General features: G+C 37.5%; 2 protein-coding genes across 2 annotated transcripts; both read left to right on the plus strand.

Moving 5' to 3' along the window:
• The first annotated feature begins 1,545 nt into the window (after window positions 1–1,545).
• On the plus strand, window positions 1,546–5,543 carry LOC115431858 (retinol-binding protein 2). Its single transcript, XM_030152532.1, has 4 exons — window positions 1,546–1,670; window positions 2,759–2,937; window positions 3,384–3,485; window positions 5,339–5,543. Exons 1-4 carry the CDS (start codon window positions 1,598–1,600, stop codon window positions 5,387–5,389), a joined length of 405 nt encoding a protein of 134 aa, XP_030008392.1. The 5' UTR covers window positions 1,546–1,597; the 3' UTR covers window positions 5,390–5,543.
• A 2,954-nt stretch (window positions 5,544–8,497) lies between these two features.
• Window positions 8,498–24,364, plus strand: LOC115431890 (coatomer subunit beta'-like). The gene is made up of 22 exons (XM_030152583.1): window positions 8,498–8,582; window positions 9,376–9,513; window positions 10,306–10,392; window positions 11,599–11,725; window positions 11,889–12,037; window positions 12,194–12,340; window positions 12,570–12,669; window positions 12,764–12,906; window positions 13,851–14,050; window positions 14,360–14,470; window positions 14,550–14,638; window positions 14,732–14,838; window positions 14,926–15,069; window positions 15,653–15,783; window positions 16,047–16,254; window positions 16,612–16,722; window positions 17,178–17,392; window positions 17,593–17,685; window positions 22,003–22,183; window positions 22,295–22,366; window positions 22,528–23,508; window positions 23,617–24,364. The coding sequence occupies exons 1-22, from the start codon at window positions 8,580–8,582 to the stop codon at window positions 23,704–23,706; spliced, it is 3,627 nt and encodes a 1,208-aa protein (XP_030008443.1). The 5' UTR covers window positions 8,498–8,579; the 3' UTR covers window positions 23,707–24,364.
• The last annotated feature ends 2 nt before the right edge of the window (window positions 24,365–24,366 follow it).

The raw sequence follows: 24,366 nt of genomic DNA on the forward strand, positions 1-24,366 counted from the left end.
TGACAACCACTAAATACAACATAGATCTAAGGTCTGTCACTGTAATCTTATCACCAAGTTGAACAACTCTAAGATACAGCATAGCCCTTACTTGAACATATGGTTCTATTGACCTGCTAGGTGCATACAGGCATATTTCTCAAACATTTCCATCCCTTTACTTGTTAAACACTGCATTAAATTCACCAGCTTGTCACTGATATTTTTGTTCTGTGTTAATAGGAGTAGGAGTGAAGAATACTTTGACATTTTCATGGATTTTCATTAATTATAACAACATTGACTTTGCTGTGTATGTCAAGCCTTTGTTGCCAGTTTTATGAGTTGCCTTCTCTATTTGCAATATTTAATCATTATTTATTATGCAGAGATGAAATTGCAGACTTCTATCATTATCATTATCTGGAAAAATGATCAGTTAGGCAGACGTTGCTGTAAGATATGGGCAAAAGATCAGTGTAGATCCAAGCATCTTATCAGCTCTGATAAAGTACGACACACACCACCCACGTCAACTTTGACCCTCCACTTACAACCACATCACTGGAGGATCAAACAAGTGTCTCTGTCAGATACCATGGAGCACTGTACTGCTGCAAATGTAAATCAGTGTTGTGACCAGAACATTTTACTCTTGGCACTTTGAAAGCACTTTAGCTCTTCTGAAACAGATCAAGTACTGTATTGATTATGGCTGCAGCTGAGACAATTCTCAAATTCTTGTAGATAAAGAGTGAACTATGGTCTAAGACTATATAACCAAACCAGCCAGAAAAACCAACACCTTGGACACCACACACTGACACACTGATATAAATATAGGTACACCGGCTCACTGTTTTGCTGATCATGTAGCTCCGGGTAATAAAAGTGTATGTGTTAAATTTTAAATCGATGCTAAACGACAGCCAGAAGTCCCAAATGTTAGGAAGTGATTCTGTGAAAAAGTATTTAATTTCATGCCAGTAAATATTGCTGAGGAGATGTATTTGAGTCAACAAAATCTCTTTCCTTGAACTTAACCACTTTCTTCTCTGACTGAAAACCAGAGAGGAATGTTTCCACTGCAAGCATAAACCTTGAGAAATAAACATACTGTGCATGTGAGTGTTGGAGGTAATTGTGTTGTCTCTGCTCATCTCCTTTCTGGCTTCATGAGAATGTGTATGGCACAGCTTGATGGGAGAAAATGGGAGTAGAAAAAAGTGATGCAAACTCTTTAAGTGGATGCCAGTGAGTGTTTGTGCTCATCCAATATGCAGTCAGTGTATAGTTTCATAATCATCTGCACAAGATGTACATTTCTGCAGGTGGTATGGCATTTAGCATCTACAAACATATATAGAAATTATACAGAAAGATGTGTGCTGAAAATGCAAATGTGAACTTTACATCACACACAAACACACAACTGTCATAAGGGAATTATCAGGCGGACCCTGTCCTTTGGTCCACAAACTTGTGTGCGCAAACGCACACACTTACACGGTGTATATAAAGGGTTGGGCCCTTGAACGGGCTCTCTCTTGGTTTTGACAAGCAAACCTGAAGGCAAACAGTAACCAAGGTCCAAACCTGAACTGAATACCAGCCCAAAATGCCTGCAGACTACAATGGACGATGGGAGATGGTGAGCAACGAAAACTTTGAGGAGGTCATGAAGGCCCTCGGTAAGCTGCGTGCATGCATCTCATTTTTGTGCCTCAGTTTATCAGACCTTGAGTAAGTTAAATGACGGCATAAAAAGACAGGATGCCTCAAAGCTCATTAATAAACAGAGATCGATCTGAAAGTTAGGTTTAAGGGAGCAGCCATGTGGAGAGGAAGGCCTGAGCAGAAAATGTGGACTGAGAGAAGAGTCTGAGTGTGACAGAGGAAACATAGTCTGAGCGAGAGAGAGAGAAGGGAAAAAGAGGAATGATGTGGCACTGCTTCATTTCCTCATTGAGCTGCTGTCAGGCCAAGTTAACCTCCACTCTGTGAGCGGCTGCCATCTGTTACCACGCCAAATAAATATTGACTCGTTCCTTTTTGCATTTCCATCGTCCTGAACCCAGAATTGGAAGACTGATTTTGTCTCTGGAACGGGCAACAGGCAAGTTTGTCTTTTCCAAAAAAAAAAAAAAAGGCATAGACGTTCAGCTCTACTTTAGGCGCATCTTTGATCAAACCCGGAAACACTTTCATTATTCACAACTCCATCTGCAATTCATAATACAACCTTGGTACAGTCATCTCTCACAAATCTGGGAAAATCCTGAATGCTGAATGCCTCGTTCCTCCACAGCACCTCATTTCCATCAAGCGGATAGGAAAATGACATCCTTATGGAAATAGGTCAAAAATATAATTTAGACGGGTAAATATAGGGGCCTCATCTGTAAGAGTGATGGAAAGAAATTGAATTTTCACTTTAGGGCAAATGGGATATGAATACAAAAATGGTCAGGGTGGGTGGTTCTCTTTGGTGGGGCCATATGCCAAACAGGGCGGAGAAACTCATTTAAGCCTATTCTGACTCGGAGCAAGGTCATTTTTAAAGGGTAAATGAGACTGTCAAAACACCAGTATGTGAGGAATCATAATAAGTGGCCTGTGGTGTTGTGTGTGTTGGTTTTGGTGGCCCTGGATTACATTATAAAAGTAAAAGTAAAAATGTCAAACAACACAACAAACCACTATGAAAGAATCTGATGAAATAAAAATTAATAAATAAATAAATGGACTGGCTGAGTTTATGAATATCTCTTTTTTTCAGATATTGACTTTGCCACCAGAAAGATCGCAATCCACCTGCATCAGACGAAGGTGATTGTCCAGAATGGAGACAAGTTTGAGACGAAAACCCTGAGCACTTTTAGGAACTACGAAGTCAACTTCACTGTGGGAGAGGAGTTTGAAGAGCACACAAAAGCCCTGGACAACCGGAAAGTTAAGGTGGGACGATTTCCAGATCCTTTAAGACTTATTAACATTATGCTGTATTTATTGTAACATACATAGAATAGAATAGAATAGAATAGAATAGAATAGAATAGAATAGAATAGAATAGAATAGAATAGAATAGAATAGATCTTTATTGTCACTGTCACAGGAACAATGAAAATCCGTTTAATAACCCTGTTCTGTTTAGCAGCAAAAACATTTAGTGTAAAAAAAAGACTGTAAAGAAATATCACACAAAAAACTACAGGATAAAATATTAAATATACATTTGCTACTAACCTACTACTAAAAACTACAGAAATATACGAAAAGCTAACTCTATATGAGAAATATGTACAACAAATAAGGATATATACAGGTAAGATGAAGAAAAATGAGGTACATGTGTTGTGACTGTTGGGTGAATATTGCATTAAATCTTCTGGTGACTTAACAGACACTGGTCACCTGGGATGGAGACAAACTGGTGTGTGTTCAGAAGGGTGAAAAGGCAAATCGTGGCTGGAAACATTGGATTGAAGGAGACCTGCTACACCTGGTGAGAAACTGATCCTATTTTTTAACTTTGTTTTATTTTATTCATCTCCTGTTCTATGCTATTCACTGTATGTACTCAAAGTGTATATTATTATTATTATTATTATTGTTATTATTATTATTATTATTATTATTATTATTATTATTATTATTATTATTATTATTATTATTATTATTATTATTATTATTATCAGAGTACATGCTGACTGCACTCACTTACTAACCCAAGTCCTGATTCTAAGGCAAGGGTGCCAAACTCATATTAGTTCAGGAGCCACATTCATCTCAATATAATCTGAAATAGGCCAGACCAGTAAATTAATAACAGTGGAAAAAGTAAAATTATATTATGAAAATGTTTATACAGTATATACAAAGTTTCCTTAAAAATCTGAATAACATGAACAACTTCAAATGTATTAGGAAAAATAAGTACAATTTTAACAATATTATGCCTCAATTTATCATTTACACATGTGCATTATAACTTAAATTACATTTGCAAATACAAAAAACATTTAGTAACAGATATAATATTGGTAAAATTGCACGTACTTCTCTTAGGACATTTCAGGTTGTTCAGATTTGTTCAGGTTATTCACATTTGTTGTAGAAGGACAGTTTGCAAATGTAAATATTTTCATATAATTTTACTTTTTTACTCTAAAACAAAGAGAAATTTTGCAAATTTCCTTATGTATAGGCTGTTGTGATGGTATTTTACTGGTCTGACCCAGAGATTATATTGGTTTGTACGTGGAACCCGAATTAAAATGATTTTGACACCATTAATTGTTAATATTTCCAATGAAATTTTTGCATGTCACAAATTCAATTCACAGAACCTTTGGCGGGCAGGTTTTGGCCCACAGGCCGCATGTTTGACACCTGTGTTCTAAGGTGATTTTAAAGCCAATCAGTAATAACTCCATCAACAACATCAGAATCCACAAAAGTATAAGGTAAATGCATGTAAAATGAAGAAGCAGATTCAATAATTACTGTCAAAGTGATTCTGAAAACTAAACCAACATCTAAATGTATATATGTAAATACACTGTCTACCATTTGTCACTTCCCATGAAATAACTGTGATGATGTGATTTATTGTTGATGGAGAAGTGTAACTGGGACTCAGTATGTAATCACTGAACCTGGCCAAGGTGATTAATGGTGTGTGTATAAATAGGAATAAAAAGAGGAATGTGTCTGAAAATAAAATTATTCCAACTTCATGGGCAGCTGTGTATATGTATAAAGTATACATAGGCATTTTGTAAATTACCTCTAATACATAAATATTAAATAAATGAACTGGATGAATTATACTGACCTTTGAACCTTACATGTCACTTTAACCGTGGCGTTTCATCTCTGCTTTTTTATATCTTGGGCAACACTTGGTCCATGCAACTTCTTTATTGTCAAGGACTTCTTGTGCAAAAAGATGCTACACAAATGAATATTATTATCATTGTAATAAAAGAAACATCAGGACTTGGAGTCACAGGGTAACACATTAAGCAGAGTAGTGAAGATTTTACACATTTGTCAGGAAACTCAATGTAATTTTGTGAAACAGCTTGCGTCTTCCTTTTTTCTTTTCAACATTAACACCCACATGCAATCGAGACAAAGTACTTTATCTGTTAACTTGAATGATAAATGTTCCAAAAATTAGATAAGAATGATTGGTCCTATGTAATAACAATAAAAGGGATGATGAAATACACATTCAAGTGGAGGAAGGACCCATATAACACATTCAGATAAAGGATCAATATGAATATGTAACTAAGACACTGTTGCATCATGTTGGATATTTGGTCTAAAGGTCTTTGTCTTCTCTCTTAGGAACTCACTGTGCTCGACAAAGTCTGCCACCAAGTATTCAAGAAGGTATAAGAAGGGAAGAAGAAGAAAAACCTCAACTGCGCGAAACTGTCTGCCATGTGTCCATATTGCTGTCTATTTATAATGTGATTGTTTGGACCTAAAATAAAGTGATTTCATAGACTTTTGTTAAAATGGTTGCTTTGATTAAAAATATTCACTCTCATTACAAATGCAGAGGACATTTTTTTCTATGAGGTCCAAGCTCTCTTACATTTATTCATTCAATTGTGTGGGGCGGCAGCTAACAATTGATGTCATCATTGATTAATATGTCGGTTATTTTCTCAATTAATCATCAGTTGGTAAAATGTCAGAAAATGGTGAAAAATGTCAGCGTTCCCCGACGCACAGGATGATGTCCTGAAATGTTTAACATCCAAGAATTATTCAGATAAAAGAAGCAGGAATCAGAAAACTTTTTTGCAAAACCCCTAAAATACTTAATAACTTTTGAACCATGAATCCTGTCGATACATGTGAATAATTAATGTAAAATGTAATTTCTCAGCCTATCGTTGCCATCAAATATGACCCATTTGGATGTTCAGGGACATGGAAACACATCATCCTCTGCAACATTAATTCACCAGTAAAACCCATGTAGTCTGACAAATGACAGGGACTGAAGACACCTTTTCATGTTCAGTTAATCTTATATTTTGCTGAAAAACTCCTTTTTCTTCGTTTTTCTCTGTTTTAATGTAATAACCTTTGCATTTACTCATCTACATAGTCAGTAAATAATAACAAAGTATAGCAAAATACCAGATTTCAATGCAAAATGCAGAGGACAGTATATTATCTTTCCCATCAACTTCAAATAAAATATTGATATTGCAAAAGTGCTTCCTTCGAATTGCAACCCCTTGTAAGCCACTGACCTCTTCTGCTAATTTATTCTTCCAACTAAATTTACTTCATATTTTTGTTATTAATATCTACCAAATTTGTATTTTTATATATAAAATTCAGTATAATCAAAGTACCTTGCCGGAGCATTTCATTTTGTATTTTGCAACCAATGCTGCAGTTCAGAGATATAATGCTCATTTTCATTTGCCTAAATGTGTCACATCAAGAGCTCAGTTTTGTATTAGGTAAAGAGGGTGTACATCGTGGAGCCAATTTTCACATGTTCTTGGAAACAGCACATCAGCGACATCCTTTAGGGTGACACGGTGGTGCAGTGGATAGCAAAAAGGTCCTGGGTTGGATTCCAACACCATTCGATGGGGGTGGGTCCTTTCTGTGTGGAGTTTGCATGTTCTCCCTGTGTCTGCGTGGGTTCTCTCCGGGTACTCCAGCTTCCTCCCACCAAAGACAGGCACTGACAGGTTAATTGGTTAATCTAAATTGCCCATAGAAGTGAATCTGAGAGTGACTGTTTGTCTCTATATGTCAGGCCTGCGATGAACTGGGGACAGGTCCAGGGTGAACCCCACCTTCACCCATAAGTAACTGGGATAAGCTCCAGTGACCCCTGTGACCCTAGTGAGGATAAAACGGGCTCAGATAGATATCCTTTAAGAAATATTTAAGGAATTATGATATTGCATATATATATATATATATATATATATATATATATATATATATATATATATATATATATATATATATATATATATATATATATATATACACACACACACACACACACATTGATATATATATATATATATATATATATATATATATATATATATATATATATATATATATATATATACATATATATACACAAACACACACACACACACACACACACGGTATATTTATATCCTCTTTCTTTTTTAATGATTTCTGAATGTGTATGCACTATGAAAGTCTCACAACGTTAATAATGTTTATGTATTTATGAGGTGGAGGCTTTAAAACAAGCCATTTTAGGCTTTTTGCCTCTCCTTGCACCTTTACTGTTTTATTATGTCTTTGATTAATGTTATAAATGTGCAAAATAAATCAATAAGTCATTAATATTTCAAATATAATTTTGTGACAAATCTCTTAGAAAAGGTTAAAGGTGAAGAAACATGAGCTGGAATTCACCACAAAAATACTTATGAGTTTTTAAGAGTTAATATTGAAATTGATTAATTGATAATTAACAAAAATGGCAATTAATTATTTGTTGCAGCTTTAGTTACTATAACACTTTTTGTGTCTATTACTCTATGGAAATACTAAGTTTACACACACATCCAAGGAAGGTTTTTTGTTTTTTTTTTTTATCATAAAACAATAGTTTTAGAAATCTATTTTTGTGGGATTCATTTAGGTTATGACAGTTTTAGATGACGCACTAATAAAATAACAACTGCATGTTATCATATTAACACCTGTCTTATCTCATATATGGAAAATATGTGATGATTTATTACATGAATGCAGTATTGGTTGTTGCAGTAAAAAGTACAAATCTAAAAATAAAACATCTGTCACATATTTCATACCTATTAGGATCTGCACTGTATGAGCTGGTCATTTAATCCCAAACACATATACTTTTTTACTTTTGAAAACAAAAGTTGTGTTTAGTACTTTTATAGTGCTCCATGTTCAGGTACAGCATGTTCTGCCGGATCTGGAGCTGCAGGCACAGGAAGCTCCGGACAACAGGATCCACGTAGCCAAAAGACACAGAAAGGGGGTCAAGCTAGACAGAAACAGAAGGATCATAACCGGAAATATGAGGTTTTCTCTTCAAAATAAAGTTACATCTGCAAAGTCCATGATCTCTGTGCAGATTTGATTCTGTAAATAAGAAATTGTTCTGTAAATAAATAGTAATTCGTTTTGTAAATAAACAAAAGGTGCTTTGAGACTTTATCATAATACCTAAAAAAAAACCAAAAAATAAATAAAAAAGATAGAAACTCTATCAACAGCAATAGAATAGAATAGAATAGAATAGAATAGAATAGAATAGAATAGAATAGGTGTTTATTTGGATTTTAGAACTCTACTTATTCCCACTTTTATCTTTTCGTGTCGAACAGAGCATACAGGAGCCCACTGCGTACCTGCGTCTATTCCACGCTCTCCTTACTGCATAGCGCGGAAAACCATAACCGGAACTAGAAATGTTACATTCCAGTTCTCTTGTAGATAAAGTTTCTCCAGTTGATCGTGCTGGAGAAGCCGGACCTGGGCAGCAGGAGGTCGGGATCTTCACTGGACAGGACACTGACGTGGAAACATGGTAGGAAAAACACTCCCACACCGTGTTTTTACTCTGTTATATGTTTTTGGTGGTGTTTTGTCACAGTGCACCGTGGCTTTTTGTGAGCACAGTAACTTTTCCATAAACCATAACATTATGTAAAAGTCATAAGCAGACATATGCATAAACACAAACCTGTATCCTGGTCAAAATGATAAATGTAACACTAGAAAAGGAGGTGTTTGTATCATCTTTATAGAAAAAAGTGAAATGAAAGGAGGATCTAGTCATTCTGGAGCAGGCATGCATATGAAATGTGGAATGAGAAATATCAACACCCCCTCCAGCTGTCCCCCAACTTGAAATAATACAAGAGAATACTTCATGAAAAACACATCTTTTCTTGATTTCTAACTTTAAAAAAAAGTTGCTTTGAATGAATGAATGTTTTATTTCAGACATAAATAACACAATATAAACACCAACAAAAGTAAATGCCCGTAGCAAATAATCACCAGAAAAACAAAACAAAAAAGAAATTCATACTATTATATAACAGAAATACTTTGAAATTGAAGTACTATTTATACATCCCATCCCCTTTCCCTTAATCATATACAACAGATATTTAAGTGTCCTGACATTACCCCTAGCTACAGTACTCAGTAATATACAATAATCACATTAATCATCCACCAGAGGAAGGGGAAAAAAAAAACAAGCTTTTCTCTTTGGTAACTGATAATCTCAGCTTAATAATAGGTAGATGATTGAAAATACAGTTTGTTTTGTACATGAACGCAGACCGACATGCTTTCTTTTCTCTCCACAGCCTCTGCGGTTGGACATCAAGCGGAAGCTGACATCTCGGTCAGACCGGGTGAAGAGTGTCGATCTACACCCCACTGAGCCGTGGATGTTGGTCAGCCTGTACAGTGGTACCGTAGTGGTCTGGAACCATGAGACCCAGGTCATTTCATCTTCATCTGCTCACCTAATCACTTCATTAACCATTTACACAGCCATTCCAAAAACACTATCACTTCATCTTTGTGCATTTAAGTTTCTTTCTTTTTTTTTTTTTTTTTTTTAACTTTGTTTTTATTGAAGCGTAAGAGACACAACATTTTCCAGTCACATCAGTCTGCCACATATTCCTCACAGTGTTCACATTCTACAAAAACACTCTCCATCAAAACAAGGCTCAGTGAGACAAATACATTTCTGATTGTCTCTGTCCCACATTCTTAGGGATTGGAAATGATTAGTATTATTTTTTTTTTCTTCAAACATCCAGAGAGAGAACAACATGGGCATATCTAACTTTGTATAACATTCAATAGAAAAGGAAGATTACAAGCGATATTTATACAGACTGAAAATAAAAAATAAAAAAGTACGTATCAAATTGAGTAGTCTCCTTTATATCACCATGGTAACATTTGGCATGTATTGTTTCACATAATTTTCCCATTTTTCCCAATGTTTGACAAATATTTCTAATTTCAGATTAACAGTGAAGGTGATTTTTCCCATTTTGTAAATGTCTCATGTTATTTGAACCCATTGCTGAACAGCTGGCTCATCTTGTACCATCCATTGCTTTATTCCCTGCTGCCAAAAGAACATTCAAGAGATATTCATCTATTTTCATAGCAGGTGTTTTGAGTCCTAAATACATAGTTCTGAAGTGCATTTAAGTTTCTGATTCTCTGATATAAACGAGGTCTAATTGTAAATCTTGTTTGAACCGTGTGTGCAGATGATGGTGAAAACCTTTGAGATCTGTGACCTGCCTGTCAGAGTGGCCATATTTGTAGCCAGGAAACACTGGGTTATCGCTGGAGCAGTAAGTACTGTAACTGTAATTCAGTCAATCAATTGATCACTCAAATTTTATTTATATAGCGCCAAATCATAACAAAAGTTTTCTCATGATACTTTACATATAGAGGTGGTCGAAACTAGATTCTAATTCAATGCTATAATAAAATCATCCTTGGCTAACAACTAGGACAGAGAAAGGGAATAAAGTTGATATTTTTTATATATTCTGACGTTTTGACCTGTTCCTTCTTGCCTAATTTGTGTTAATTTTCACCCATTTACCAAATCAAGTTCCAAAGCTTATAACTGAAGAGCTGCAAAATGAATCAGTGACACCTGATATGAAAGGCAGTTAGCTCTTAGAAAATGTCCCTGTTTAGTATGTGGCTAAAATACAACCTGAACTACATACAATAGTCCAGGGTTAGGTAACCTGTGGCTCCGGGGCCACATTTGGCTCTTGGGCTCTTTAGAAGTGTGGCTTTGTCAAAAACATATGGAAATGAATAACGCTTACTTTTTACACATTTTGCTATTCCTGTCACAACCGTAGAGTCATTCTGATGTTATGCAGATGTAAAAATGTAGACAGCACTCCAAATGAATTAAAAAATAGTAGTAGTAGTAGTAGTAGTAGTAGTAGTAGTAGTAGTAGTAGTAGTAGTAAAAGGTGACTACTTTTTATATTTCATGACACTGAAAGTATTCATCTGTATTTTTCATTGCAAAGAAAGCCTTCACATACCAGTCCACAATAATAAACACCATTTTGTTAGTGTAGTTCTGTAATTTCTTTGTATTTCTGTGAATGCACTGAAACTTTGATTTATTCCTGGTGTATTCAGATAAACTAATCCTAAAGACCTTCTTAAACAGTCACCACTTTGAGGTAAAACATATAAAAATATCTTTTGGCCCCAGACAGTTTTGTTTTTCTATATCTGTCCTAAAATGCCAACCCATACCTATTCCATCCTATTAGCTTCAATCATTATCCAGGTGATTCATTCACTGATTATGTTTTTGTGCTCAGGAACACTGTAAAATAAACTTAGTGACTCAATTGCTGGGAATGTAACCTTTCTACTAAGGTATAACATGTCTGTATTGACAGGTTTTACTGTAGAAACTTTCATGTATTTACAAAATGGTAAGTGGATTGTTGGTGATACAGTGGGAATAGAGAGGTATGTTTAATGCCAAATTCACTGGTTTTGTTTCTCCCCAGGATGATATGCAGATCCGGGTATTTAATTACAATACATTGGAGAGGGCTCACATATTTGAGGCTCACTCTGACTACATCCGCTGCATCACTGTCCACCCCACACAGCCCTACATCCTTACCAGCAGCGGTAGGAATGAAGTTCTCAAACATACACGCACAAAAAACAAATATAAGGCTTTAAAATGTAGTTGATATATGTTATGAACTACAAACCATTTCAAAACCACACACCAAAATATGCAGCTAACTGATTGATAAGTTCTATTGTGCACTTTTTTTCTTTTCTTTAGATGACATGCTGATCAAGCTGTGGGACTGGGACAGAAAGTGGACTTGTAGTCAGGTGTTTGAAGGACACACTCACTATGTCATGCAGATTGTCATCAACCCCAAAGACAATAATCAGTTTGCAAGTGCCTCTCTGGACAGAACTATCAAGGTACAAACACTCACTTTAAATACCGGTATTTGAGATACACAAATTCAGATTTTTTCAGAGATGAAAACCCCAAATGCATGGGTTGTTCCTCGAATGCAAATAGAAACATTGTACGACTCTCATGTGTTGTTGGATTTCCTTCTCTCCCTTTTAAAGGTGTGGCAGCTGGGCTCCAAAACAGCTAACTTCACCTTGGAAGGTCACGAGAAGGGAGTGAACTGTATTGATTACTACAACGGAGGAGACAAGCCCTATCTGATATCAGGGGCTGATGACCGTCTGGTCAAAATTTGGGATTATCAGGTACCCATATGCTGGAACTTCAACAACAGTATTTTGTTTAGCATCCTGAGAAGCTTACTACAGGATTCTATTTAGTTGCCTGATTGTCTGTTTTAATCATAAGCATTCTTCTTCCTATCTGTCTAGAATAAAATCTTCTTAGAAAGTGGTAAAACAGAGCTGTGCAGTGTAACTACTGTGTGTGAATGAGTGTAATCCTCATTGTGAGCTATTTGTCCTTATCTGCCAGAACAAAACCTGTGTTCAGACCCTGGAGGGTCATGCCCAGAATGTGACCTGTGTCTGTTTCCACCCTGAGCTGCCAATCATCCTAACAGGCTCAGAGGATGGTGAGTTGTCGGTTTTTATACACCCGCAGCCACTGTTTGGAAAACACTGTGCAACACCTTTAGGGAATTTAACTTCCTGGTTTTTCCCTCATAGGCACTGTTCGCATTTGGCACTCCAACACCTACAGACTAGAAAACACTCTCAACTATGGCATGGAGAGGGTGTGGTGTGTATGTGGCCAGTCTGGTTCCAACAGTGTGGCTTTGGGCTATGATGAAGGCAGCATCATCATCAAGGTATTGTTTTAAGTGTGCAACTTCTCCGGCCTCACCTTTAGATTGGCATTGAGACGTAGTGGGTCATAGATGACTCACTTCTCTGTCTCTGAGCCGGATGTTTACATTGCCTCTTCCAGTCTTGATGAGATCCTGAGCTCTCTCTGGTGTTGAGGGTTACAGATGTTAGCTCAGAGTCAATTTATTCCATTTAATTTTTCTTAGACACATTTTACGGTGAATGTCTTGTCCAGTCCAGTACATGAAACTGAATTCATGCCCTGATGTTTGGTTTCAAAATACTAAAAGGATGCATGATCTCTGCTTCCCCCCGCCATATCTACCAGCACAGAAAAGCAACATTAGCCTAATGTTCACCCACACTTCAATGCAAGAGACCGTTTTGACCTATCAGCATAATGTAACTTAATTGTCCAGCTGAGGCTGGAATAAGAGTTATTTTTGAGTGGTTTTATTCACATTGCAAACTTCTAATTATGATCTGTCACTGCACTGATACAGCAGCATTATTATGGTAATGTGGCTTAGAAAATAGAAGTTCGTATATAGCTACTTTGTGTACAGCATCATCTTTCAATAAGCTTTTTAAATGCTTATATGTTGCACTTTAAGCAATAGGTACTGCAGAAAAAGAAGGTAGAAAGCAGAATTGTCCAGTATCCAGTGACAAACAAGTTGTGGATCATCACCAAATGTGTTTTTTCATTTTCTTGTAAATGAAAACAGCCAATGATCTGAAAAAAAAAGACACACATACATGATAATACCAATCCACATGATTTTCTTGCATAACTGGAAAACAGAAAGGGGATGAGGGTCTATAATGTGTCACTGTCCTGAGACTCTAGAGTTTTAAGAATTTAGTAGAAATACATTATGTACTTTTTAGATGCCAGAATCTGTCATCATTCCCACCTCGTGTCCTGTCTCCCTCTCTGTCTCAGCTGGGTCGGGAGGAGCCCGCCATGTCCATGGACTCTAGTGGGAAGGTCATGTGGGCCCGACACTCAGAGGTCCAACAGGCCAACCTGAAGGCCATGGGAGACACTGAGATCAAGGATGGAGAAAGGCTGCTACTGGGTGTCAAAGATATGGGAAGCTGTGAGATCTACCCTCAGACCATCCAGCACAGCCCCAATGGGAGGTGAGAGACCACACTGATGGAAGAGATGTGCCCGGATATGGTTGTGTTTGAAGCAGTTGGGAAATGTTTTACAATATAAAAAGAGGCCAGGAAAAGCAGGTGCAGATACACTTAAACATGGAGTATGTATATAGATTAGCTGTATTTTTCAATTACAAATAATACAAATACAACATCACACTCTGACAGAAGGTCAGAGGTAATCACTCAGTCCATATAGTCTATAATATCAACATATATAGTGGCTTTTCACGAAACTGTTACATACATTGCCTATAAGTACCTACCCTCCTACCTGTTTTTGTGCAGATTCGTAGTGGTATGTGGAGATGGGGAGTACATCATCTACACTGCCATGGCCCTGAGGAACAAGAGCTTCGGTTCAGCACTGGACTTTGTTTGGGCACACGACTCCTCACAGTATGTACAAGATGAAGTCACTTCACTCTCAGAGGTTCTGAAAAGGTACATTATACTTACCCATGTGCACCATTTATAGATATGGTATAAGGGAAGGCAACAGTATGGTGAAAATCTTTAAGAACTTTAAGGAGAAGAAGGCGTTCAAACCTGACTTTGGAGCTGAAGGTAAGTTTATGTCATTTAATGAGACATCTTCTGATAGCAAGTTCTTTTGTGTTTCCGTACAGAATTTATGTGTAGTTTCCTGATGTCACACAGGTATCTTTGGTGGTTTCTTACTGGGAGTGAGGTCAAACAGTGGTCTAGCGTTCTACGACTGGGAGAATGCTGGACTTATCCGCCGTATTGAAATCCAACCCAAACACGTGAGTTTTTCTCTTATCAATGTGACAGCTTTGTGTGTACTGCCGGTGTTTAGGCCCTTTCATAATCCTTGGTCTTCCTGTCTTCAGATCTTCTGGTCTGACTCTGGGGAGCTGGTGTGCATTGCTACAGATGAATCATTTTTTGTGCTGAGATACCTGGCAGAGAAAGTGACAGCAGCACAGGAGTCTAAGGAACAGATAACGGAAGATGGGATAGAGGAGGCCTTTGAGGTCAGATACCGTATAAAATGTACTTTATCTGCACAATCTAAGTGTAGATATGAGCGCAATGTAGAGTTGAAAAAGAATGTTTTTAGTAGTGTTAACTTTTCTGTTTTGGCAATATACGAGGGCCGTTCAATAAGTTCATGGCCTCACCAGAACAGAACAACACAGACTGATAATTTATATTTTATTTTTCAACATAATCTCCATTTACAGCAATGCACTTGGTCCATCGATGTTCAAGCATCACTATCCCATCACGAAAGAATGTAACATCCTGTATTATAACAACCAGTATTTCTGGGTGAGGCCATGAACCTATTGAACAGCCCTCGTATATGCCTTTACATCTGTACTATACCTGTAAGTAACCCTTCAAGGTGGTATATGCAAACATACACTAATGGATTACATATATTAAATAACCATAGTGTTACACATGTATGTTTTCACTTCATATAAATGTATCATACAAGGAAAGTCAGAAACATGGTCAGACATGTGTGTATGGGATTGTGTTCCAGTCTTTTTTTTTTTTTTTTTTTTCAGTTTGTTATGTTGATATGGTCTGGTTGTTTCCGGTAATCAGGTGCTGGGAGAGGTGCAGGAGGTGGTCAAGACAGGACTCTGGGTGGGAGACTGCTTCATCTACACCAGCTCTGTAAACAGACTCAACTATTATGTTGGAGGAGAGATCATCACGATTGCTCACATGGACAGGTATGCAGCATAAATAATATATTGAAAGCATCAAACTGCACCAGCCAGCCTGTCTTGGGTTATTCATAAAGTAGTGAAGCTGAACTAAATAAATGCATTTTAGCAATCTGCTGTGTTCAGTACTTCATCCACGTACCTTGCATATTGGGTAATAATTATGTATGACTCTTCAGTGTTTGATAACACTCTTCAGATTTTTCAGTATCATTTCCAGTTGAAAAATGTCATTAAAGGATTATAAAACAGGTGTTGCTCTGTCATAGGACGATGTATCTGCTGGGCTACATCCCAAAAGATGACCGCCTCTACCTTGGAGATAAAGAGCTGAACATTATCAGCTACTCCCTGCTGCTTTCTGTGTTAGAGTACCAGACAGCCGTCATGAGAAAAGACTTCAGCACAGCTGACAAGGTTCTACCTACAATCCCTAAGGAACAAAGGACCAGGGTAGCTCACTTTCTGGAGAAACAGGTCTGTTTGTCCTCTCCTAGTCTTTGCTCTTAAATGTCCATCTCTGTGCTTTCATCTGTGCTTGAACTGACTATAAATTCAAGATTTGGATGTATGCATAATTTACAGAACATCAGGTAGCCAGATGGAGAGCAGCCTCTGAATAGTACTCTTGGAAAATATATTCAGTTAGGATTGGTTTTGATCAGAAAGAATCTCTGCTTGACCACATTATTTCACCTCTTGGCCAGATCTCTTTAGCAAACCATGAGAAGACTTTTATGTTGGTAAATTTATGAAAATGAAATGCAAAAGACATAGCATAATATGGGATAAAAGGTGCATGCCTGTTCATTGTGTGTTTGTTTACTCCTGAAGGGCTTCAGGCAACAGGCCCTGGCAGTGTCCACTGATTCAGAGCACAAGTTTGAACTGGCACTGCAGCTGGGAGAGCTGAAGATAGCCTACCAACTGGCCTTGGAGGCAGAGGTCAGGGCATGCATGTGCACACAAATGCAGAAAATACATATGAAATCACATTAAAAGGGAACATGCAGCTATCTTTAATGTTGTTTCTAGTTGAAAGAATAAGAAGGCTAGATATTGAATCTGCTTATCAGTGTTTGAAAGAAACCTTTTTCCACTTTTTTTAAACTGCAAAGACTTAAAATCAATCTTTTGCTCATGAATTTTTAAACTAGCAGCTGTGTAATATAAGATAAATCTTTATTGTCATTAGATCATACTAAGTACACGGTACAATGAAATTGGCGTACTGTCCCACACAACAGAACAAAATAAACACAGGATAAAATCTGTATGTGCAAAGTGATCCCTCTTTTATGTCCCTGCTTCAGTGTGGATTAATGTAAAGGTTTGTGGTTTTCTCTCTGTGATAATCCTCTCTCCTGTGTCTTTGGTGCCTTGGCATGTGGGGGCTCCAGTCAGAGCACAAATGGAAGCAGCTGGCAGAGCTCGCAACTACAAAGTGCCAGTTTAGCTTGGCTCAGGAGTGTTTGCACCATGCTCAGGATTATGGGGGATTATTGCTGCTGGCCACGGCCTCTGGCAATGCGGACATGGTGGGCAAACTAGCCGAGGGGGCAGATAGGGATGGCAAAACCAACGTGGCCTTCCTCACTTACTTCCTGCAGGGAAGGTAAGAGGAGGTGGAAGGGGAAAGGGAATTACACATGGATCCAAATTTTAACCTTGAAAGATTTTTGAAGGCTTATGTGTGTGTGTGTGTGTGTGTGTGTGTGTGTGTGTGTGTGTGTGTGTTTGTTTGTTTGTTTTTTGTTTGTTTTTAATTTGTTTTATGATTTTAGATTTGTCATTACCATTTTTGTGTTTGCACAGACTGGACAAATGTCTGGACCTCCTCATCAAAACAGATCGGTTGCCAGAAGCTGCATTCTTGGCAAGAACCTATCTGCCCAGCCAGGTGTCAAGGTAGAGTTGTTTACACATATTTCATGATTGAAGCGTTGATCTCTTTGTATCAGTGCTTCAATCTAGGCAGAAAGGTTCATATACAGAATTCTTCGTTATTTCAGAATATTTTATTATTATCGTTTTATTGTCCCCATTGGAAATTTGACTTGGGCTCCATAAAATTAGAGGCATCATGAGTGAAACAGCGACAGCAGAGATACTAAAGGAGTGGAGAACAAAGACTATGTCCTAGGATAATCCAAGACACAGTTATTCTTTAATCTATAATAACTGAGTTATCTGAGGTGTGGTCACTGTCTGTATTAGCAGGGGTCCCTCCTCACTCATCTCCATCTGAACCTTCATATTGGAACATCTGTTATTAAAAACTACAACACAGTGAAGGTGAAATGGTCAACTTCAGCCTTCAGAATGGTATTCCACAGACCGATGGGTGATGTCACAGAGACATCATCCACTTCTTAGATAGTTCACATAAAACAAAGAGTACATACTTGTACATAAATGTATTAATATTATATTTATTTACAGTTTTAGGAAGAAAGAGTTCCAGAGTTGACCCAAAAGTTTACATACACTAGGCTCACTGTGTCTTGCCTGGAAGCTTCAGGAAATTACACGGAAAAAAATTAACAAATCCCCCAAAAACAAGCACTTGGCAACAATGGGAAGGAAAAATTCCCTTTAAAGCAGGGGTGTCAAACTCTTTTTAGTTCAGGGGCCACATTTAGCCCAATTTGATCTCAAGTGGGCCGAACCAGTAAGATGATAACAGCAAAAAAAGTAAAAATTATATTATGATCAGGTTTATATCTACAATGTTTCCTTAAAAATCTGAATAACATGAACAACTTGAATTGTCTTAAGAAAAACAGGTATGATTTTAACAATATTATGCCTCGGTTTATCATTTACACATGTGCATTACAATCGCACAAAACATTTAGTAACAGGCAGAATATTGGTAAAATTGCATTCACTTTTCCTAAGACATTTCCATTTGTTCATATTTGTTCAGGTTATTCACATTTTATAAACATTTTCAAACTTTTTTACACCAAAAAATCAAGCTGAAAATTTAGGGTTGTCATTATTTATAGGTTATTATGATAATATTTTACTGGTTCTGACCCACTTCAAATCTAATTGGACTGTATGTGTCTGTATGTGGAACCTGAATTAAAATGATTTTTTTACACTATTGATTGTGAATATCTTCAGTGTAAGTTTTGCATTTCCCAAATTCATCCCGTGGGCCGGATTGGACCCTTTGGCGGGCCGGATTTGGTCCCAGGGCCGCATGTTTGACACCCATGCTTTAAAGGAAGAAACCTTTGTCAGAACCAGGCTCAGGGTGGATGGTCATCTGCCTCAACCAGTCAGGGGGTGTGGGGGACCCCTCTGTTAGATGCTCTAATCTAATAGAGGCTTTTTAAACTTTCTGCTTGTTTTAATTATGTTGTGTTTTTTTTCCATTCCCTCGTGTTGCGTGTGTTACTTGCTCACTTCTGTCAAACCAACTACACTCGTGAAGTAAAGAGGTGGAAGTTAATTTCCTCCTTCCAATAGTATTTCAGAAATGATAAAATGTATATGGAATGTTTACAAATCTCCAACCCCGCCCCAAAAAAATCAGTACTTCACCCAGAGTGGGCACAACTTCACCTACTTCCAAGGTAAATGGAGAAGAAGAAAAACTATACTATCTGTATGTCAATTCCAGCAGCAGTTGTCATGTAGAGGAACTTTATTTCATGTTAGATATAGACCAAGTTAGTGGCCTTCATCAGGAAGTACATAACCAGCTGTATTTAAATAAAATGCATAAAACATGAAAAAATACACAAAAATGACCACTCCTGTACATCCACATACTGACCGACCAATGGGGTAGTGTATTTAACCAGCATTTAGAGGGGTATACTCTAAATTCAACTGGTGTTATGGCAAATACCAGTGAACAAAGGGAAGAATAATGAAACTCTTCACTGAGCACAGATTGCTTTGCTGTATTATATCTTAAAATTTCAGATTAATTACAAAATCTGTATTGTGTAGATATGTAGAATTTAATACAAAATACTGTGGAATAGGAAAATGTATTTTTTAATTTAAATAAAATCAAATGCATTTCCGTCCTTTAACTCTCAAACACCTAAACCTAACGCATCTACAGATCTAAAATGTTTAATAAGTGTTGAACCGTTAATTCTATCAATACATGTAAATAATCCAGATAAAATGCAGTTTCTCAGTTTTTCATTGTCATCAGATATGACCCCTTTGAATGTTCAGAGGCTCTGTTGTGAAGATGGATACACTGTCATCCTCTGCAACATTTATTCACCAAGAAAACCCATGGAGTTGGACAAATGACAGCGGTTAAAGACAAGAGTACATTTTTCTTCAATTTTCTCTGTTTTGATATAACCTTTGAATTTACACAGAGGTTTTATAAACATCTACATGATCAGTAAATTAAATATAGGAAAATACCGTATTTTCAATGAAAAATGCAAACTGCAGAGGATAATATTATAATGAATGATGATGAATCACTAAGGGAAGGTTACATTTAGAGGAAAATTCATTTGGAAGTCAGTACAAACATAGTTGTGGGTTTTTATGGGTCAAAAAACATGTACTTTGAGTTCTGCTCTGTTTTGTAGCACAAAACATGACTGGAATGAAAGCCTTGAGCACAGACGGTAGCAAAGCTGATGCATCTCTCAGTCCTCACGCCCCAGATTTAGACAGGATCCACACACCATCGCTCACCAGCTGCATCAGGGAGTGAATTGGCTCTGACAGAGCTTGATATTCTGAATTCAGTTGATTCCTTGGGCTCCAGTAGGTGACTGGGCTCAATAGCAAACAGGTGCAATCATTTTATTGTGTGGCTCTGTGGATGTGAGCGAAAGTACGAATGTCTGACTGACAGAAAGAGGATGGGTGCTTTTCTGTGACCACAGTTGTGATCAGACATTACACACACTTACACACATACACTATATGGACAAAAGTATTCAAACATGTTGAATTCAGGTGTTTCTTTTCTAATAGAGGTCTGGGCTTGTTTTATATTGTGATAAATATCATTGCATTGGTTAGTTTTGTTTAAATTGTTATCTTTGCCTCCATTGATTTATTTTTTATCCATAACTATGATTTTGAATGTTCTACCTCTAAATTTCTAAAATGTTTTCATCATCTGGCTGTAAATAATAATTTTCTAACACAATTATCCATCTACTTTTTTCACATCTCACTTAGGAAGAAAAATCTCTCATTGAACTTCATGGAAATATTGATGTTTATATCTCAAACCAGCATAAAAAGGACATCTTACGAGCTGTAGCCATGATGTGTCCAAATACTTTTGTCCATGTAGCATACATACATACATACATACATACAGGGGTTGGACAAAATGATGGAAACACCTTAAAAAATCAACAAAATATAATTTAATATGGTGTAGGTCCGCCTTTTGCGGCAATTACAGCCTCCATTCTCCGAGGTATTGATTCATACAACTTGTGAATTGTTTCCAAAGGCATTTTAAGCCATTCTTCAGTTAGAATACCCTCCAACTCTTTTAGAGACGATGGCGGTGGAAATCGACGTCTTACTTGAATCTCTAAAACTGACCATAAATGCTCAATAATGTTGAGGTCTGGGGACTGTGCCGGCCATACGAGATGCTCAACTTCATTAGAATGTTCCTCATGCCATTCTTTAACAATTCTAGCTGTATGGATTGGGGCATTTTCATCTTGAGGTGAAGGTGTTTCCATTATTTTGTCCAACCCCTGTATATACACACATTTATACTGCTTTTGCCTGTTCTGGAGGATCAATCACAACCCACAGCATCTGATCATTTTAGATTACGGTTTAAATTAGTTATTAAACCCCTTTAATTTACACTATTGAACTTGTATCATTCAATATTTGCACCACATTAACTACAACCAGTAATAGATATATCGTCATGGACTACACAAAAGCTGTTGCACTAATTTTCATGAATATCAGTGGGAGGAGAAGAAGCTATGTGTAAGAAGGACATTTTGAGGCAAATTCAGGTGAAAGATCCTGGATTTTTTAAACTTTACTTTTCTAATATTTTGAGGTAGAGCCTTGTCAGGTATGTATGTTGAGTGCCCTCCTAGTTTCCCAAATGGCAATAGCAGAAAACACACTTTTGCTGTTCTAAGACTTTGTTGATCATAACAGCCTATGTATTTCCAAGTCCATATTTCAATAAATTATAGATTACAAGTACTGTGTATACCCCTCTCTTCCCCTCAGGGTGGTGAAGTTGTGGAAGGAGAGTCTTTCCAATGTCAACCAAAAGGCAGCAGATGCTTTGGCTGACCCCTCCCAGTACAGCAACCTGTTCCCTGGCCTGCAGCAAGCCCTGCTGGCTGAGCACTACCTGAAGGAGACTCATGTCAGGGTCAGACCTGCTGCAGAATACCCACTCATAACGGTCAGTGGAAAAGTCAGAGAAAGTACATTTGAAAACTTTAATTGTTCAACCAGTAATTTTATGATTAAAACACATTTGAGATCATTTTTTACATTTTTCTTTATTCTTTAGCCAAATGAGGACCGTGATGTTCTGGAGGAATCTGCAGGTTTTGTAGCCAAACAGGAGTTAAGTGAGTCAAAGGTAAGTGCTCGAATATGCACCTCTCCATGTCTTGATATATTCCAGATGTTTTCCCTTAGACTGAGACTATTAATATGTATCTGAAACCAAGACGGCTACTGAGGTTTTGTTTTCTGTAGCTTCTTAAAACTGAACGTACACTCTGGTTGTTCTATTAACAGGATGTTGCTGAAGACATGTTTGAAAGCACAGTGGCAGCAGTGATAGATGCTGAACCTGCAAAAGTAGAAGAGTCCATTCCAACAGCAGCTTCTCCGGTGTTAATGACAGTAAAAGAAGAACATATGGAACAACACCAAGCAGAGTCTGTGGATACAGAGGAGGCTGCACTTGAACCAGAGATGGAAGCAGTAACAGAGGACATAGTCACAAAATCAGTGGAGGCTCCGGTGTCATTTGAGGAAAACATTGTGGAGGAGCCCATCACAGCGATTACACCTGAAGAACCAGAGGTTGTACCACCTAGTACTGGAGAAGATGTCACACCAGTTGAGGAGGATGTTCAGGATGTTTCTCCTCCTGCTGAAGTATTACCTGCTGCCTCTGAATCATCTCTTAATGAGGTAGGATCAGAAACCATCTTACTAACTGAGGAAGTACCATGTGAGGAAACAGAAACCATGGCAACAGAGGATGTCATTGATGCCACTTTTGATGCTGATGTAATAGTGTCAGGCGCAACTAGTGAACAGCTTATCGATGAAGAACTGGGAAAAGATACAATGCCTTTAGATGCCCCATCTAATGTAGATATAGAAGCACCAGTAGCAGAGGAAATGCCTAAGGAAGTCGTTACAGAAATAATCCCACCAATTGTGGCCGTGGAGGAGCTCATCAGTTTTGATAACACAGTTGGTTTGATAGACGAGCCTGTCCCTGTCCAAGCTCAAAGTTTGACAGATCTGACCCTCCAGCCAGTGCTTGAACCTCTCCTAGATCCAATACCAGTGCTGGAGCCAGTCCCTGCTCAAAAATCAGATGAAGAGAAACAGTCCACAGTGCTTCCAGTTGAACCAGAGAAGAACCTGGAACCTACTGATGTTCTAAAACCAGAGATCCTAAACTCAACAGCAGCTGAGGCGGCAAATCCTGAGGGAGCTGAGGAACCACAAGAGGACCTTGGGGCAGCAGCGATTGATGAGGTAAACTTTAATTTTTAGCCCAAACTCTTCATTTTGGAAGTAAACTTGTCCTGAGTGGTGTGGCAAAAACTTCACGTTGAGACTTTTATATTTTTTGTCTATCTGTAGGGCCTAGATGATCTGGATCTGGACAATTTTGACCTGGAAGACATCGACACCACAGATGTGGACCTGGATGAGGATTTCTTAACTGAATAGTAGAACTCTATTCATTATTCAGTGACCAAAGGACTGGGCTGGCTTTGTGGACCAGAATTACAGGACCCAGAAAAATATTCCTTTTCTCTTTCTCTATGCTTCCTTGGTTGTGGACAATAGAGTCTTTGTATCTATTTTTTCGAGATAAGTGGTACTAGGAGTTGAGGATTTTTTTCATCCAGTATTATCCTTTCTAAATAGTATGGATTTACTTTAAAGCCCTTGTGGAAAATCTGTGCATTCCAATGTGCATTTTAAAGAAGAGAAACCATGGGGAGTTAATTGTGAAAAGCTTTTTCACATTAGACAATTCATTGTCAGTGGTTTACAGTATAAAATGTCTACGGTGTCTATATGTGAATCTTCTTCAGTGGCATACACAAGAGGTACTTTAAAATTACTCAGTATCTCTTCTTTTACCTCATTTAACAGTACTGTTAGGGAATGAATCCCATTTAGGTCTTCAATTAGTCTGAAGTTTTTCATCTTGGATTTCCATTGCTGGATTCATCTGATTAGAGATTTATTTAAGGCTCAAATCTGTGCTGCCTTTAAGTCTTTAAAGTGCCTTTTTTATTCAGGTGAAAGTATTAAAGAAATTGTTGCATCTTTTTATGACCTTTGTCCCCATTATTACAAAATAAATGATAGAACTCTGCA

This window comes from Sphaeramia orbicularis, chromosome 13 (assembly GCF_902148855.1).
Source record: "Sphaeramia orbicularis chromosome 13, fSphaOr1.1, whole genome shotgun sequence".
Taxonomy (NCBI): domain Eukaryota; kingdom Metazoa; phylum Chordata; class Actinopteri; order Kurtiformes; family Apogonidae; genus Sphaeramia; species Sphaeramia orbicularis.

Bases quoted from the DNA above. Each gene is read 5' to 3' on its own strand.
- LOC115431858 (XM_030152532.1), top strand. From the start codon at position 1,598: ATGCCTGCAGACTACAATGGACGATGGGAGATGGTGAGCAACGAAAAC. The intron at 1,671-2,758 runs GTAAGCTGCGTG...TCTTTTTTTCAG, and splicing joins GGAGGTCATGAAGGCCCTCG to ATATTGACTTTGCCACCAGA. The intron at 3,486-5,338 runs GTGAGAAACTGA...CTTCTCTCTTAG, and splicing joins AAGGAGACCTGCTACACCTG to GAACTCACTGTGCTCGACAA.
- LOC115431890 (XM_030152583.1), top strand. The intron at 12,907-13,850 runs GTATTGTTTTAA...TCTCTGTCTCAG, and splicing joins AAGGCAGCATCATCATCAAG to CTGGGTCGGGAGGAGCCCGC. The intron at 15,784-16,046 runs GTATGCAGCATA...GCTCTGTCATAG, and splicing joins ACGATTGCTCACATGGACAG to GACGATGTATCTGCTGGGCT.